This window comes from Acomys russatus, chromosome 6 (genome assembly GCF_903995435.1).
Source record: "Acomys russatus chromosome 6, mAcoRus1.1, whole genome shotgun sequence".
Classification (NCBI taxonomy): domain Eukaryota; kingdom Metazoa; phylum Chordata; class Mammalia; order Rodentia; family Muridae; genus Acomys; species Acomys russatus.
In genome coordinates, this window is record NC_067142.1 from 22,971,749 (window position 1) to 22,991,612 (window position 19,864).

Here is a 19,864-nt window from a genome sequence, read left to right on the forward strand (position 1 = left end):
TAGAACTTTCATTAGTTCCGACTGGCTGAATATTCTGAAGAAACACGAAGTCCTCAAGGTTCTAAGTTTAGAACTTTCATTAGTTCCGATTGGCTGAAAGTGGCCCAGCACAGTTGTTCACATGCAGAGCTGAGGTGTAGGTGGCCGCCTACCTCCTGCTCCCACTTTCTGTCCCCTCACCTTTGCTTCTGGTTTCTGTGTGTCCAACAGGCATATTTGCCTCTGGCCCCTGGGTAATCATTATTGTCATCTTTCTGCACCTCTGCAAAGAACCAACTCTAAAGACAGCCCTACAAATGAGTATTAAAGATATAGTTTCTAAGTTTCTCTAGGTGTCTGCAAGGTAAATGCAAACATACTAGGAAGACATCTGGACAGTTGTATTGCATTTTAATTCACTGGATTATTTGCTTCATAATTATTTATTAAGCTAGTTAGTCATCTATATAAAGTAAGAAAACATTATTTTGTAGGATTTATTTGTGAAACACAATTTAGCGCCCCCATCATACCCACTCATGCATTTCTCAACATTTAGGATAAGCCTTTTATTTATGCACCCATGTGCATCGAACGTATTTGACTCTTAGTTTCCATTTTAGGCAATATATATCCACGAAATCCCCACAAAAGCCTAGCAGTCAGTAATATTTATTATGCATCATGGCACTGTTCTACACAGATCAGATGACATTCAAATATTGCTGAATGCCACTCTGTGACCTTTAAAAACAGTGATGCGGTTCTCTCGCTTTTCTTCCAAACTGCCTTATTCCTTCTTTTCCATTTTCCTCATGCTTATAAAAATAAAACTTTAGAAATGTCTTTAAGTAAAGTCATAGGGATATATAGTATTGTGAAAGACTAAGATTTAACAACAAAGATAAATGTCTTCATTTTAGCAAAGGTGAACATGAGATACCAACATAATGATTTGGCCAATGTCACATGACCTGCCACAGCCATAGACCCCCATCTCAAACATACTCAGTTCAAGATTTCATGACTTTTTCCAAGGAAAATCCAGTAACCATTGGATTTTCTGTAGCCTATTTGTGAAATTGCTAGTGTCACTCTTTTGTAAGTTATCAACATTGGAAATAATTACTTAAATTTATAAACACATTTAATTTATAATGAATTATTTATAGAAAAAGACAACACTTGAGACCTATGAGAAATATTAGTATTACTCAAATTCTATCAACATACAGCGATATGGCTGTTTTCATCTTATTAATGTAGAAATTCTATCAACATACAGCGATATGGCTGTTTTCATCTTATTAATGTAGAAATTGAAGAGCACTGAGTATGAGAAACATACTTCAGCTCATGTGGCTATGTTGAAATATCATCATTTTTAAAACATCTTGATGTTTTTAAACTTAATTAAAAGACATTTTAAAAGTTAGACTTGAACCTGTAAATAAAATAAATACAAGTTGGTTAAATTATCATGAATTCTATCTCACAGTGTAGATGTAATTATCCCTTTTTAACAACTTACTCTTGAAAACATCTTTCAATTTCATCACGTGAAATTGACAGCACCTCATAGATACACGTCAGTGAGTCAACATCATTAGCAAGGGTCTATGAATAGGGAGGTAATCACTGAGACCCTTCTAATAGGCTCCGCAGAGAAATGCATCCACCACTGGGCAATCTACCCACACCGTATAGATCAGGTCACATTCAAAGTATAAATGTGCTTTGAAATAATACAGCAGAATGTTCACCTCCGATTCTGTACTATCATGCGTTAAAAAAATAAGCATCGCCTTAATCCATCTTGAAAGAAACATCTTAATGGAAAGTGAAATCAGATCTTACAAAACCACTATTGTTAAGTGTATTTGGTAAGGAATTTAGAGGACACTACAGTCTTCTATGTTTATATTAGAAAAGAAAAATAAAACACTAATGTCATTGGGCCTGGAGTGGGTTGGAGGCTAAGAGAATTTTCCTCCAAGCCTGATGACCTGAGGAAGATTCCTGGGACTCACATGATGGAAGAAGAGAGCTGAATCTCATAAGTTATCTTCTGACCATCACACAAATATTATGGTACAGGCACGGTAGAGTATCCTGCAATCCTCAGCATTTAGGAGGTAGTGACGGAAGGGATTTGATGTTCAAGGTTACAAATATTTCTGCCTCCAATACTTAGGGATACAGAATTTCATTACAAATTTTGCAAAATAGTTGATAGGAATAGAGTTGGAATTGTGTGAGGTAAGTGTTAATTTCCTAGAGTTTATTTATTGTTAATTACATGTTTGATCATATGAATACTTTTAGATTGGCTAACCAGTAAATAGCATAAGCATCATTTCATGTATTCTCGTGTGTGTGTGTGTGTGTGTGTGTGTGTGTGTGTGTGTGCGTATTCATGCATATGCACAATATCAGGAGATATTCGCGTATGCTGTTATGATAAGCCAGAGTTCAAACTTCATTGTCATTTAACAGTGACCACTTTTTTTTTTTTTTTGAGAAAATATATTTTATGAGGGGTGGAATCAAGCAGGCCATACAGGCTGGCCAGCATGTCCCAGGCACCTACCTGGCGCTGTTTCTCTAGTGCTGGGATTACAAGCACACATCATCATGTCCAGCTTTTTAGCAGGTAGTGGAGTTCAGATTGCGACCGTTATGCTACTTGTCAAGTACTCTAACCACTGAGATACCTCCCATTCCTCATTTGACATATTCTTAAGGAAGCAAGTAAGATAAATAATGCAGAGAAACTTAGAAGCCCAGCAATGGTTGTGGGATAAATTGCACAAGAAAGTGAGTTCTAAAAGGTTTTTACATTCAGCCTCACTGGCCAGGGTCTGAGGTAGAGCAAGCTTACCAGCTGCTGTCCTTGCACACCCCAGGCCGCGTACTGCAACACTGAGTCCTCGACTTCCGGAGGATTCAACTCCCACACTTCCCTTGAAAAGATGTAAATATTTTAACGTGAACAAGCTGACATCTGTGACAACATAGCTTGACAGTGGCTCAGAAAATGCAGAAAACCAAAGAACTTACCCAGTGTGTATGTTGTAAATCAAATATGAAGCATTAAATGAGTAATGAAAAATCTGAAATAAGAAAAGAATAGAGTAATCAATCACAGTTGTCTGTAAAGGATTGATCTTAATGCACACTAAAGATGGGCTGTTAGGGAAAATATGAGAGATATGAATTATGCCAGTTCAGGTGTTTACTGTGCCTTTTGTACCTTCTTTGCTAGAAAACATGTTTTTTTTTTTTCTATTATCCATTCTGCCTAACCTGTCCTGGTCTCTCTCTTCTCTCTCCTTTTAGAAAAGAGAGCTAGTCACTTATAGAAAAGGTAAGTTTGAGGATCCTGAGCCTGGATCATAGTTCTGCCATAAATTCAGAGCCAATGGTTTGTCCCTTATCAGAAACACAAAGCAACATCCAAACACAGCCAAATGGAGACAGCACTTGAGGAACTAGAGCCAAGGTTGACCTCAGGTTCCAAAAGGTCATGGACACATGCGTGCGCGCACACACACACACACACACACACACACACACACAGAGAGAGAGAGAGAGAGAGAGAGAGAGAGAGAGAGAGAGAGAGAGAGAGAGAGGAGAGAGAGAGAGAGAGAGAGAGGAGAGAGAGATGCACATGTGCCCTGTTTCTTTTGAAAACTCATTTCCCCATGAGTAGCAGCAGCCACAGTATGGCAACACAAAATATTACACATAGAATTGCAGTGCACAGTACAAAACTGTCTCTGGAATTCTTTTTTTCTCAACCTAAAATGATGAAACTAAAGAATCTGTAGGAAATGAGAAAAATTGAGAAGGAAAACTTAGGAAATCAATGGTGAGCATGTTCTTCTCCAGGGAAAAATTACTTCTTTCTGAAGCCACGTCAAGCTAGTTAAAAAAAAAAAAAAGCCTTCTTACCTTACCTGTCGATATTGGGATATTATTGGTTTGTGGATTTGCACTGATACTTTTCATTCTTATTCTACAATTACAAATGAGTTTTTTGCTCTTCTATTGAGAGTGCATTGCACAGATATTGTTAATATTGTCAATTAAAAACACCTAGAAATAAAACACCTGCTTTTGATCACTGTAATAATAATTTTAATTAAATAAATGGGCCACACATTTGGCAAAATTATTTAAATGTTCCTTTTTTGAAGTAAGATGCTGATCTCTTCTTTCACTAGTGTTGCTTCTCTCTGAGGCTTTATTCTTCCATTTTTATGGAATATTTTTTCAATCTGAGATTGACTTTACTGAGAGCTAAAGAAATAGTTTTGTTGGTGTCTGTGTTGACATTCAAATCGTATTCAGTAAAATTATGTGTCTGCCTGTAAGTTTTATCATTTTTATTTGGTTCTGTGTGGAGAATTGTGTGTACAAATACACATGAACTTGCGTGTATATGCATGGAGGCTGTCTACCAACTTCAGCTTTATTTCTCAGTTGCTCTTCAACTTGCCAAAATTATTTCTCTGTCTACTTTGTATTTTGAGATAGGGCATCTGAACCTGGGGCTTTTCGGCTATCCTGGCTGCCAGTTAGCCCCAGGATACTCCCATTTCTGCTTCTGCAGCACTGGATTACAGGAAAACTCTCCCACCTATAGATTTAAAAAACAATCATTTATGCTTAGTGTATGCATGAATGTTTTAGCTGAATGTATTTCTGTGCACAGTGTGTATGCATTGTCCATGAAGGCTAGAAAAGGAGTGTCAGATACCCTGGAACTGGAGTTACAAATGACCATGTGAGTTCTAGGAATCGAACCTGGATCCCCTGGAAGAAAAGTCAGTATGCTTAAGGACTAAAATACCTCTAGATCCTCATGTCTAGTTTTATGTGAGTTCTGTAGAACAAAGCCAAGGCACCACGCTTGGGTGGCAAGGATTATATAACCCAGCCACTCCTCTTACCCACAATTCCAACATATTTTCAAGTGGATTTGCATGTTATCCTTGGTAATGCATGGTAATATTGCCTGTAATGTTCCAGTTTTAACATATTTTCTACCAAAGCAAGTGCTGACTTCAAGCTTGAAGCCATGGATCTACCATTGCAGCTGACAAAGAGATGAGAAAGATGCTTGCCTCTGTCAACATCTTTTATCCCTACAAGTTCTGTTCCCCAAAGCAACCTGTCAACTGGGCAATTGCTCTTAACAGCAGATAAATGTGTGACCGTGTTATGAGTGCATAGAATCCCTTCACCCCTGCCACTGATCACAAGCAATGTGTCCAGGTTTCTAGCCCCACATTAATCTTGCAAGAATCATTTCCTGTGCATTAACATTTGGAGCAAAGCAGACTACCAAAGTAATAACTGAAACACGAGTTGGTGGAGCCAGGGAATGTTGGTCTCTGTCTATAAATGCTATTCTAAAGGCTACCAGCTCTTCTGTAGGAATCCAAAACACTGATGTCAGGGCTGGATAAATGGCACTGATTACTGATGTATAAGCATGTGGCCCAGAGTTCAAATCTTTTCAAACCCAGGCAAGAGTTGGTTGTGTATGGCAGCCTACTTGTAATTTCAGCAATCATAGATATGGTAGGCAGGCTTGAAGACCCTGCTATTTTTCCTGCCTCAGAAGATGAAGAAAGGGGTCCCCAGAGCAAGCTGGATAGCAAAACTAATCATATTGATGAGAGACCCTGACATTGTAAATAAGATGGAAATTTGATTGACGATGATTCCTGACACCAATGTTAGGCCTTTCCCTATGTACACACACACACACACACACACACACACACATCACTTAAAATATTAATATGCACACATGTATACCACATACACAGATAGGAAAAATTAAAACCAGGACAAAATTCTTAGCTTCCCTTCAGATGATGTGAATTGGAGAATAGGAAATATACACGTGTGTTCTGATTTGTGCCCATCACAGCATTTTTTTTCTTCTTGTAGCTATGTCATGGTGGAAGATCACTTCAAATTTATCTTCAGTTCAAAGCACTGACTGGTATGTAAAGTTAGAGCAGGTTGAAAAAAAATGATATAGGATTTTGATCCCATCTACATGTTTTGTAAACCCGGGCATTTCTAAAATAGCTTAGAATCTAGCACTATACAGAGCTTACAGCTCTTTAGGAAGTTCAGTGTCCTCTTTTACAATGCATAAGATGTGCATGTTCTTCCCCTACAACGACATCAGATATGTCTTGTATAACTTGGTGTAATTAAAGTGAGATCCTATGCACACAGTAAACCACAAAATATGGATGATAAGAAGGAAGTTCTCAAATAAGACTGAGTCTCTGTCTCTCTCTCTCTCTCCTCTCTCTCTTCCTCTCTTCCTCCTCCTTCTCTCTGTTCTTATACACTCCCTTGATCCTTTCATCTGTAAAATGCTAGATTAATGTAAAAAGCAGGCTATTCAGTGAGAAATATATTTATCATTAGTGCATATGTACTGAAACACTGTTTGAAACTCCTGCCTTTGACAACATTCCAATCTTTAAACAGCTTTCTAGTATTCATTTTGAAAATATTTCCCTTCTTTTTTGAGATTATAATATAATCACATTTTTTTTAATCATACAGCAGCTGTCACAGAAAACATCAAGCAATTGAAATGCAGAGTGGCGGAGCCCAGTTCTACTGGACACATCTTCAGTATAACCTCCAAATATTAAGCTCTGAGATCATTGCAGAAGTGGGAGCAGAAAGATTCTAAGAGCCAGAGGATCAGAACATTTTCTGTGAGATTGTGTCTCCTGGTAATATCAGAAACTGAGTCCGTAAAGTCTCAACAGCATGACTGGCCAGACATGAGCTGCACAAGAACAGGAACAATAAACATGCTAACTTAGATGGTAAGATAGAAATTTCAGGAGGTTTCAACCCTACACAAAGAACTAAAGGCAACTGAGGAATATCTCTCGTATGCGTTAACATTTAAGGTGTTTCCTTTTAGTCTGGGCTCCCTGTTTCATGGGCAAGGCAAATCACACTTCATATTGAGGTTACCTAAGTTTAGCGATGCAGTAGAGTGGAATGCGGACTGGGGTTGTCTAGGACATCCTTGGCTAGAGGAGGCAAATAATGTGGGAGAGAAAGCAGCCAGAAAAGAGAAAATCTTGGAACCCCTGGATGAGGCCACCTAGATCCTACTCATGTGGCACAAAGGCACAGACAATCTGCTGGTGACCTGTATTTTATTATAAAGCTAAAGCACACACACATGTGGTCATACGGAGAACTATGTGTACTAGAAAGAGCATATCTAAGAAATCCCATGCTATGCAAATGAACCCCAAAGTCCATACAATCCAAACAACTCCCCAAACCCATGATATGTGACAGACAAATCCCAAGTACTTCGTGCAATGGGTCTGTTTGGGTTGCCAAGTTTTCTCTTGTCCAGCCTTATTCCTCCCTTAGAAGTGTATCTGTCTCTGATCTGCTGTTGCTTTGGCTAATATCCATTGGTCTCCATCCACCTCCTTGTTAATGGATACAAGAACCTGGAAACTCAATGGAAATTCTACAACATGAGCAGATATAGAGAGTTACGCATTACTTTGACCCTCTATTTAGCCCTCTGACGATAAATTTTGGTGTCATTGAAACTTTTTGTCCTCCTAGTGAAACTAGATTTAATAAATCTCTTTCTCTGATTTTCTCCATTACTTGTTTGGGTGGTGCACGCCTTTAATCCCAGCACTCGTGAGGCAGAGGCAGGTGGATCTCTGTGAGTTCAAGGCCAGCCTGATTTAAAAAGTGAGTCCAGGACAGTCAAGGCTACACAGAGAAACCCTGTCTCGAAAAACCAAAAAACAAAAGCAAACCAAATGAAACAAACAAACAAAATACAAAACAAAGAGAGAGAGAGAGAGAGAGGAAAAAAATGAATGCTGACCTGTTTTTTCAGGATATAAAGTGAATAAATTAATTTTAGAAGGTCTGTGAAGCTTAAAATTAGCATTGATTGATGAAGTAAAAAGAAAAAGAATTCTAAGCTGAGGCCACATCTGTTATGTGTGCTCATCTCTGCACACTGTCTTGCAGTGCAGCAGATTCATTTCTTATCACTTCTTTGTCTCTGGACTAACATCAAGTGTAAAAAATTTATTTCCATAGGATCAATTATACCACCCTCCAAAGAGTCATTGACAGGACTATACATGAATTAATTGGGATTACCAAAGTTGTGAGATATTTCATTTTAGAAAGATGGCTTAATATATCAGATCATGTAAGCCCCCTCTTACTTTATCTATTTTTCACATTTTCCCCTTAGAATATCACTTATTACCTAAGACATCTGCGAGGATTCATGTCAAGGAGAATTAGATTCACAAGAAAAAGGAACCCAGTGATGAAGTAACTCCTGCTTAAACCAGAGTTTATATCTCAGGACACCAAAGCTTTCTCTGCATTGCAGTTAAACTGCCAAATTGATATAAATTACACACTCTTTTCATGTCCCAGAAAATATTTAAAATAGGATTATGGATTTGCCATCAACTCAAACAATGAGGGAAACTGAACTGTGAGAGAGTAAGCCTGGGTTGATGGCATTTACAAATAATGACAATGACACAGCAAGCGCACATTACAGGCCTAAGGGGATTTGCTTCTTTTGGAAGTTGGTGATAGGACTCATTCAAGTTAATTCTGAAGAAACCTTTTAAGAGAGGTTAGTGGTGACCTTTTTGTTTGGAAGATTTTCTTTTTTATTACGGTGTTAAGAGCAGGAGCCATGAAATGGCTGACTTTCCTGTCATAAATACGGCTCATAACATTGTAAGGAAAGCTTGACAAAATCCCTTTAAAAGCTCCATTGCAAAAAGACTTTGTGAACATGAAACAAACATTGGGTAAAAGAGAAAGAGAATAGGAGATAATGGAAGCTACAATGAATACCCATCAGTATCTTAAATGACTTCCATAAGTTTTCTGACTCTTATTTTTTATTCTCTTTGTTTTTATTATATTACAAAGTAGAAGCTTTCCCTGTGGCATTTTTATATGCCCTGAGTTTTTGGTGACAAGACATGTACCTCCTTCTCTGCTGACCCTAGTGTCCCCACTCCAGTTTTCATATCACACGTTCTATCACCCTTCCCACCTCAGTCCTTTAAAGTGTCTTTCTTCCTCTCTCAGTGCTGCCCGTCTACTTTCCTTGGTTCTATACATGCTCACTTTCACACTGATACACATCTTTAAAAAGTAGAAGCTCAGATACACATATAGGAGGGAAATGTAATGTTTGTCTATCTGAGTCATGGTTATCTCCCTTAGTATGGCTTCCATTTCCATATATTTTCCTGCAAATTTCAGTTTCCTTCCCAGATAGATAAAATTCCATTGTGTACACTTACCACATAAGCCAGGATTGGATCAAAGTTATTACCAGCTTTACAATACATATTCCCTCTTCTGCTACTATAAAGAAACAGAAATGCAAGCATTGTACTCTGTAGACTTCAGCACAGGAACCCTAGAGAATGCTTGCACTGACTCATGCTTATGATAAGTCACAGATGTGGTGAAATAGTCAAGGCAGTAAGATTAAAATTGTCAATGAGCAGGATAAAGGTTATATTTACTTTAAAATTCAATTAAAGTAGCAGCGACTTTACTAATACAAGCCAATTTATGACCCCACAAGCTTCATGGTGCCAGATCCATGAATGAGCGCTTACATAATAGTAGAAACTAACTTCTTCTAAAGAATTAAAGAAGAAAACACATTCCCCAGCTTCAGGCTACCTTGATTCTTGTAGTACTCTGATGAGCATTTTTTTCCCAACACAAATGCTACATATGCAGGCGTAGATAATGGAAGCCAGTCACTCAGAAAATGGTGACACTGAATATAAGATTTATCTCCTAGGTACTTCTTTTTTTAGTGCAAAATCAAAACCCATCTGTCTTAACCAGGATCTCTTTTGCTTCGGGAAGATACTATGGAGACGCAGAGCTGAGGAGGAGGAGGCAGAGGCAGAGGCAGAAGCAGTGCCAGGAGGGGTTTGGGATACGCAGAGCAGCCCAGAGACCTGCGCCTGGACAGGAGGCACAAGTCGCCTGCCCGCCTGCGCGTCCCGGCAGCCGCACTAGTTGAGCGGGAGAGCAGATCCCAAGTCAGGTTCTGCCTAGGCTCCTGAGAGGGTTGGCCCTTCGGAAAAGGCTCCTTGAACAGCGGGGGAGCAGGCTGGCCACCATGACCGAGGACTCCATGTCTGCTACTGCGGCGAAGCCCAAGGGGGCCAAGGATGCCAAGAAGTCCACGGACCACCCCAAGTATTTGGACATCATCGTGGCTGCCATCCAGGCAGAGAAGAACCACGCCGGCTCCTCACACCAGTCCATCCAAAAGTATATCAAGAGTGGTGATATATCAAGTATATCAAGGTGGGGAAGAACGTCGACTGCGAGATCAAGTTGTCCATCAAGCGCCTGGTGACTACCGGTGTCCTCAAGCAAACCAAAGGGGTGGGCATCTCAGGCTCCTTCAGGCTGGCCAACGGCAACTAGCCCAAGTGGTCGGTGGCTTTCAAGAAGACCAAGAAGGAAGTCAAGAAAGTGGCCACTCCAAAGAAGGCAGCCAAGCCCAGGAAGGCTGCCTCCAAAGCCCCAAGAAAGAAATTCAAAGCCACCCAGACCAAGATGACCAAGAAGAAGCCGGCTGCCATGCCCAAGAAAGCCAAAAAGCCTAAAATGGTCAAAGCTAAGCCAGTGAAGGCATCCAAACCCAAGGAGGCTAAGCCCGTGAAGCCCAAAGCCAAGTCCATTGCCAAGAGGGCCAGCAAGAAGTGACCATGGAAGTTTTGCTTGTGGACGCTCCTTCCTCCTGTTTTCTGTAAATACATTTCTCTCTCGATCTCATCTGCACCCCTTTGCCCATTCTATTCTGACTTTATACAAAGGACCAGAGTTTGGATTCAAAAAAGAAAGAAAGAAAGAAAGAAAGAAAGAAAGAAAGAAAGAAAGAAAGAAAGAAAGAAAAAGAAGGAAAATATACTATGACCAAAAGCAACTTGTGGGCAACAAGAAAGGAAAAATTCTAGTTGAATAGTGATGTCTCTGCATGTGAAGTTAATCAGGGGTAAATTGTGCTGGCTAGATTTATGTCAGCTTGACACGATCTAGAGTAATTTTGAACGAGGGGCCTTCAATTGAGAAAATGCCCCCACAAGATTGGACTGTGGGAAAGGTTGTGGAGCATTTTCTTGATTGATGATTAATATGGGTAGGCCCAGTTCACTGTGGGTGGGGAGATGCCTAGGCTCGTGGTCCTGGGTATAATAAGAACTTACGGTGAGAAAGTCATGAGAATCAAAGCAAGTAGGAATCTTGCCTCCATGACCCCTGCATTAGTTCCTTCTCCCAAGTTCTGGCATCCAAGATTTTGCCTTGACTTTTCTGAATGATGAACTACAAGCTACAGGTTGAAATAAATCCTTTCTTCCCCAAGTCACTTTTGGTTGTGGTATTTAATCACAGTAAAAGCAATTATAAGGAAAATGCAATCCTAGGCTTTCAAGAATCTTCATCAGGTCCTAGAGAAGGCAAGTACCAAGACAGCCAATAAGTAGACTTTACTCATGAAAGACTACCTCCACCCTAAAAAAAAACCCAGTTTGTATAAAGGACACATGTATGATGTAGGAGAGACCTATCTCTCCACTAAAAGCAGGAAATTGATTCAGTGCCTTCAGAACTCTTTGCTTTCCAACCTCTCTATCAAGCTTGCTTTCCCAGGCGATGTTAGTGCTCTTGGGCACTCAGGCATGCATATGTATAACTCAGGGAAAGTAGAGGCTCAATCTAAGATTAACTTCTTCTTGAGATCGCTTAATAAGCGCAGCCATCATGGTGATTTCCCCCACCTACTTAATCACCTCTGCCACTAGTGGCTCAGTCTTCTTTACAAGATGTGGCTCTTACTTTCAGTCCCTCCCCACCCCCACAAAAAAAAAAAAAACATCTAAACAAGTGCAAAGGTCTTCTCCACATATGTTACATACTTGGGAGGGGATGGAGAGGAGAAAGAATATGAACAAAACGTTATGTGAAAAATTTCAAAATTAAATTAAGGAACAAAACTAAAATAAATAAATAAATAAATAAGTGCAGCCAGATATTTCCATGTGGAGCTTCTGAATATTTTCCTTCCCAAACACTAAGACAGGCTATGTTACTGATAGCTTTGAGTTCTCATATACTAAATGATTCACGTTTAGAAACACATGATATTGAAAATCGATGTGACATACAGAAGTAGCTAACTTCTCTCAATGCGTGAAAATAAGAAAATGCCTTTCTAGCTGTGTAACAGCTTCTTTAAAGCCTCAGTCAGTTTCGTTTAACACAGTGAATGCAGAGCTCACAAGCTATTGGTAATGGAATCTTACACTTCATAAACTGATGAAGGTGGATCTAAGATTTGCTTCTAGTAAATTTGCTGAGTCCAACCAGAAAAATTCACTTTAGGAGTCAGAGCATCTTCCTATGTCAAGTTTTAAACTGGGAAATATTTACTAAGAAAGGTGGGCTAGCTAGTTTTATTTCATCTTGATACAAGCTACAGTCATTTTGGAAGTGGGAAATTCAATTGAGAAAGTATAGCTTCCATATTGGCCTGTAGACAAATCTCTGGTTTATTTTCTTGAATACTGGTGTGAGAGGACACAGCTCACTGTGATGAATGCCACCTCTGAGCTAGTGAAAAATGTTTATTTTAGCATAACCTTGTAGTATTTCATCCAAGAGAGTCAAGACAGGATCCCAAGGCAGGAACATGGATGCAGGAACTGATGCAGAGGCCATAGCGTAGTGCTGCTTACTGCTTTGTTCATCCTATTGTTTTTATGATGAAATAAACCCTTTCCTTTGCAAATTGCTTTCAGTTATATTTATCACAGCAACAGTAACCCAAACTAAGACATGAAGAGTACTGATACAACATAGTATTAAGACTACTGCGAATATAAGCAAATAAACTTTCTCTGTAAATAACAAAAGCAAAAACTTTGATTCAGACTGACTTGCTTTTTCAAATAATCTGACAAGCTTCTTTCATACTGTTACCATAATGTTCATAAGCACTAGAGTATGGAAGCATATAACAAAGAAAGAGGCAGTATTGGGTTTGATATTACAGCTTAACATCTACTCTTTCAGTTCAAGCAGTAATACACATCTTAGACTTCTATGCTGTGGTATGTCATCATAGTGTCCTATTTTGTCATCACAGCATCCTACTGTGTTGTCACAGTACCCATTGTTCCAATAAAGTTCCCCACTGTGCCATCACAGTGCCATATTATACAATCACAGAGCTCTATTATGCTATCAAAATACCATATTCTGCCACCACATGTTCTGTTATGCTAAATAATTTCTTGTTGCACCATTGTACTCTATGGTGCCATCACTATGTCATATTTATTTTTCCTCACAGAGTCCTATTGAACCACCAGAATTCCCTATTATACATCAGAGTTCCCTGTTATGCCATTATAATGTTTTTGTGATATCACAGAATCTTATTATGTCATTACAGTGTTCTCACGTGTCATCATAGGTCTCTATTGTGACATCATGCTGCCCTAATATGACATGCCCTATTGAGACATGAAAGTGTCTTATTGTGAAATGACATAGCATTATTGTGACTACATCATATCCTACTGTGATATAATAGTGCACACCGTGCTATCACATTGCCCTGGTACGCATCACAATGATCACTTCTTTCATCACAATGCCATAATGTGTCATGATAATGCGCTAATGTAACATAATGTTCTTATGTGCCAAAGAATCCCTAATTTGCCATCATATTGACTTATTGTGCCATCACAGTACCTTGCAACAATATCATAATGCTTTGTTGTTCCAAAGAGCCTCTTGTGCCACGCATGTGTCCTTTGTTTCATTACAGTGCCATATTGCTGTATGACAAACCCTACTACGGACTTTTAAGAATCATGATACTCTATTATGCTATCCCTGTGCTCGACTGTGCTATTGCAGTGCCGAATTCTACTATCATGATTCTATTTTGTGCCACCATAGCACCTTGGTGTGACATCACATTTACATGTTGTGTGATAACAGTGTCCTTTTATGGCATAATAATGTCCTATTGTGTAGATATAGTGAACATAGAATATTCATCAAAGTGTTCTATTATGTCATCACAGTACCCTATTGTGTCATGATAATATGCCTTATTGTGACATCAAAGTGCCTTACTCTAATAGTACAATGCTCTACTGTGTTAAAAGAGTCTCCCATTTTGCCACCACACTGCCTTCATATACCAACAAAGTTCCCGGTTGTGATATTACCACGTTCTAATGTTCCAAAGAGTCACCTGGTACACCAAGAATAAGCTCTGCTTTTCCAGCACAGTGCCATATGTTAACATCATAATGCACTATTGCACCATTAGAGTCATCTTCTGTGAGCACAATACGAACAATGCCATTGTACTGCTCTACTGAGCTATTCCAGTGCCCTAGGAGGCATCACAGGGGAATGCAGTATCATAATGCTGTCCTGTTGTATACTCACAATGCCCTTTTGTAATATAAAAGTTTACAACTGTCTTATCATAGTATTTTATTGTGATACCAAAGTGCCATTTGTATCATTGTGCCATTGTGTCATGACATTGCTCTATAAAGAGATCAAAATGTATCTTACAGACTACCTTCTCCAGCCTCCTCAACCCACCTCATTACTATGACCCATCCCCCAACTGAGACAGACACACACTTGATCAGCCATAGGCCACACCTGCCAGAAGACCAAGAGGGTTGTCTATGGATCTTCTCCATGTTCTTTGTTCCCACAGAATCAATACTCAGGATCACCACTAACACTGAAACCCAACAGCAGCTACAGCCTTCCATTCCCCTTTTCCATACCTCCTGTGGATTCCACAGATGATCCTTTCTGGCCTCCTATCCCCCCTTGTGACTATGATTCATCTACCAACTCCTGCATACATGCCCTGCTAAACAACAGGCCACTCCTGCCAGATAACTAGGTGGGATACCCATAGAATCCTATAAAGTGCCCATAGAATGCCAACAGGAACAATAGAGGCATGCATCACCAACAGAATATAAGAGATAGAAGATCAATTCTCTTTCAATATTGAAGATATGATAAAAGAAATATTAAAGCAAAAGAAAATGTTAAATCTAAAAAATTCCTGAAAAAAATCCAGGAAATCTGGAATATTTAAAAAAGACAAAAGCTAAGAATAATAAGAATAGTGGAAGGAGAAGATTCTCAGATCATGGGCTCAGAAAACATTCTTAACAATATTCTAGAAGAAAAATTCCCTAACCTAACTAGGAGATGCCAACAAAGGTAAAAATAGCATACAGATTACCAAATAGGAGCAGAAAGGAAAGTCCCATTTCCACAAAATAACTAAAACTCCAAACATAGAGAAAAAAGAAAGAATATTAAAAGCCTCAAGGGTAAAAGACAAGGAAACATAAAGACAGACTTATTAAAATTAAATCTGACTTTTCAATGACGATTCTAAAAGCCGAATAGCTTGCATCAATGTGCTAGAGACTCTAAGAGACCTTGCATGCTAGTCCAGACTAATACATTCAGGAATACTTTCAATTACCATAGGTAGAGAAAATGAAATACTCCATGGTAAAATAAATTTAAGCGATATCTATTTATAAACCTGGCCATATAAAAGGTGCCAGAAGAAAATCTGAGCCAAGAAGGTTAAATACATTGATAAAAACACACACGAAAATAAACTCACACTAGCAAAACCAAAAGAAAACACACACACACACACACACACACACACACACACACACACACACACACACACATATACACACACCAACAAAATAAGAATAATTATCATAGGTCATTGATAACTCTCAAAGTAAATGGTATCTACTCCCCATTAAAAAGACACTGATGAACAGAATGGATATGAAAACATAAATCATACTATTGCATCCAAGAAACACACCTCAACATCAAGGATAGATATTAGCTCAGGATAAAGGGTTAGAAAAAATATACCAAACAAATGGATCTATGAAGCAAGATGGTGTAGCAATTTTAATATATAACAAAATAGACTTCACATCAAAAGTAATCAAAATAAATATGGAAGGACATATTCATTAAAAAAATGACCCCATAAATTCCATGAGGGAATGGTTATTACTGATAAAAACTTTTAGCAAAGTGGTTGAATACAAGATTAATCCAATAAAATCAGTATCCCATCTATACACAAATTACAAATAGAGTGAGGACAAAAACAACAACAGAGAAACAACACTCTTCAAAATAACCATAAATAATATCTTGCTGTAACTAACCAAGCAAGTGAAAGCCCTATATAGTTAATCTTGAAGAATGAGAAAAAATTGAAGAAGGTAACTGAAGATAAAAATACCCCCCATGCTTAGGTATTGGTAGGCTAAACCTAGTAAAAATTTCCATCATACCCCGCAAAATCTTCAGATCCAGTGTATTCATTACCAAAATTCTTGCACAATTATTTAAGACCTTAAAAAGGCAATTCTCCATTTCATATGGAAAAACAAAGTAAAACAATCCAGGATAACAAAAAGGATCCTGAAGAATGAAAGAACTGATTTTCTAATTCAAGTTATACTACTATAGGAGGAAAATTGCATGGCATTGGCATGAAAAACAGACAGGTTGTTCAATGTTATTTCACTGAAGACTCAGACATAAATCCACACACCTATGGACACCTGCTATTTGATAGAGAAGCCATAGATACACACAAGAAAAAAGACACAGTCTTCAAGAAATGGTGCTGGTTAAATTGGGTGTTGGCATGTAGACACCTCCAAATAGATCCATGCCCATCACCATGTAAAAGATCCAAGTACAAGTGATTCAAAGATCTCATCTTAAAATTAGACACCTTGAACCTCATAAAAGAGAAAGAAAGGAATACATAGTGAGAGAAGACAACTTTTTGGAAAAAAAAAAAACACCAATAGCATATATACTAAGATCAACAGTTAATGAAATGAAAAAGCTATAATGCACTATTATTGTAGAAAGCAGAACCCATACAATGGTAAAATAGTTTTACCAATTCCAAAATCAGCAGAAGCATAAAGTCCATAATATGGAAAAAGCTCAAGAAAGTAGATATAAAAAAGTCAAATAATCCAGTTAAAAAGGAGTAGAGATCTAAACAGACAGTTTCCAACAGAGGAATCTCAAATGTCTGAGAAACACTTAATGATGTGTCCAACATCTCTAGCCATCTGGGAAATGTAAATAAAAATGACTCTAAGATTTCGTCTTATGTCTTTCAGAATGGCTAAGATCAATAACACAAGTGACCGTTGTGTTGGTGAGGATGTGGAATAGGGCAACACTCCTCCATTGCTGATGGGAGTGCAAACTTGCTCATCCACTACTGAAATCAACATGGTGATTCTCCTAGAAAATCGGGACCAATCTACTTGACGATTCAGTTACACTACTCTTACTTTAACCCAAAATGATGTGTTAACCGACCATAAGTGTGCTTGCTCAACTGCGTGATTGCAGCTTCGTTCATAACAGCCAGAGACTGGAAACAACCTAAATGGCCTTCAGTTGAAGAATGGAGAAAGAATATGCAGATTTACACAATGAAGTATTAATCAGATGTTTTAAAAAAAGCATCATGAACTTTGAATGAAAATAAGTGCAACTAGGTAAACTCATCCTGAGTGAGGTAACACAGACCAAAAAGGTAACCATGATATATAATCACTTCTTTGTGGTTATTATATTCACTTCTAAGTGGACGTCTGTTAAGTAAATGGTAACTATGTTGTAATCGATAGACCTAGAGTGGTTTGGTATCGAAGAAGTGACAGGGGCAAAATGTATGGATCTCCATGGGAAGGGGAACTAGAATATATTTTTTGGGTAGACAGAGAGCAGATTAGGATGGGAATATGACTAGGTAGGAGAAGGGATAGAGGGAGAGAAAGCATGGAGAGACAATTGGAATTGGGTGGAATTAGGGGATAGCATGTAAACCTAGAGTACTAGAAACTTCCTGAAATCTATGAAAGTGACCTTAATGAGAACTTCTAATAATGGAGAATACAGAGTCTGAGCTGGCCATCTTTTTTAGGCAACCAAGGCTTCCAGTGGTAAAACTAAGTTGCATTCAGTTGAGTTGTTGGTTGAGGGGTCCTGTGGAGATTTCTAAATAGCCCAGGCTGATGCTAGGACAGAAAGTTGCTCTCCAAAAGCTGACAGCAGGGCCCATTGGCAAGGACAACATCCATGCACCTTATTGACCATAGAGAGGTTGAGCTGATACCAACATGAAACTTTCTATGTTCTAATCTCTTTGGTGTGGGAAGATATCTGTAGGCTATGGAAAGAGAAACCTGAGAAACCTGGACACCTTGCCTTCACAGTGTTATATTGTTGTCTCACAGTGGTGTATTGTTACAACAAACAACTTTATTGTAAAATTACAGTGATGTCAGTGACATCATTATGCTATGTTGGGTCATAATCATGTTATATTGTGCCTTAAGTTGCCCTATTATTCTATCAGCATGCCTAAATTTGTATCACAGTGTCTTATGTTACTAGCTTAGTATTCTTTTGCCATTACAGTAGTCACCTGTGTTATAATAGTGGACTATTATGCAAAGACATTGCCCTATTATGTAATCAGAATAGCCTAGTACACCTACACTGTGCTGTATTGTGACATGACAGTGCCTGTCTAAATTACTTTGTTGTTGGTGTGAAAACACAACACGACCAAGGCAACTTACAAAATTCAGCATTTAATTTGTCAGCTTGCTTACAGCTTCAGAGGATGAGTCTGTGCTCATCATGGCAGAGAACATAGCAACAGGAAGGCAGACACGATCCTGGATCACTATCTGAGAGCCTACTTATAGCAACAACAAGCATGGTGCAGGAAGATATGACAACTGAAAAAGACAGACACAGACACAGAAACAGGAAGAAAGAGAGGAAACACAGAATGGCATATGTTTCTGAAATCTCAAAGCATACATTCAGTGACCCACTTTCTCCCAAAAGGCCACACCATCTAATCATGGCAAAAAATACCCACCAACTAGGGACCAAGAATTCAAATAAAATTTGTAGGCTCTATCCTCATTCCAATAACCAAAGTACCTTATTCTGCAAACATATTACTCTATAATTTCAGGAAACTATCCTAGTATGCCTTCATAGAGACCACAAATGTAAAAATATTGCCCAATGATATGAAGATTGACACCTATAATTCCAAATTCTATTTTACCAACCAAATGTCCTAATTTGTTATCACCATTCAATATTGAGAGATAATAATATCCTATATTATCATGATAGTGCTTAATTCAAAACCCCTCAGGAACAGTCATAGGTGAGGGGAATAATGGGAAAATGGGAGGGAGAGAAGAACGGGAAGATATAAGGGATGGGATAAACATTGAGATGTAACAAGAATAAATTAATAAAAAAATTTTAAAAAATGGACTAAGTCAAAAAAACAAAACAAAACCACAGTGCCTTATCAAATAACATCCACTCCAAGCCTTCTGGATGGCAAACAGGTATGCTCATCACTTCCATTCAAGAAGAAAGTCTTGAGTTTAAAAATTCTGGTTTCTATTTATAAGCAAGAGAGCATTGTGTTATTCTACAGTGACACTGTTATTCACTGGAATGTGGTGATGTGAAAATAGGATACTGTGTTGACACAATAGGGCACTTGAAATGACAAACTAGTCACTGTTATATTCAAGGACACTTTGATGCCACCCTGGGGCACAGAGATGATACAGTTAGACAGTCT

At 38.5% G+C, this 19,864-nt stretch overlaps 1 protein-coding gene and 1 pseudogene across 1 annotated transcript in view; one reads left to right on the forward strand and one right to left on the reverse strand.

Moving 5' to 3' along the window:
• The window catches only part of Dpp10 (dipeptidyl peptidase like 10), a 772,006-nt gene that overhangs the window by 171,134 nt on the left and 581,008 nt on the right, over positions 1 to 19,864 (reverse strand). The window contains exons 6-7 of the mRNA XM_051147278.1: positions 3,040 to 3,092; positions 2,861 to 2,942 (exon numbers count right to left, since the gene is read on the reverse strand). Of these exons, the coding sequence (XP_051003235.1) occupies positions 2,861 to 2,942; positions 3,040 to 3,092 (135 nt within the window). The remainder of the gene's footprint in view (positions 1 to 2,860; positions 2,943 to 3,039; positions 3,093 to 19,864) is intronic.
• On the forward strand, positions 10,205 to 10,800 carry LOC127190337 (histone H1.0-like; annotated as a pseudogene).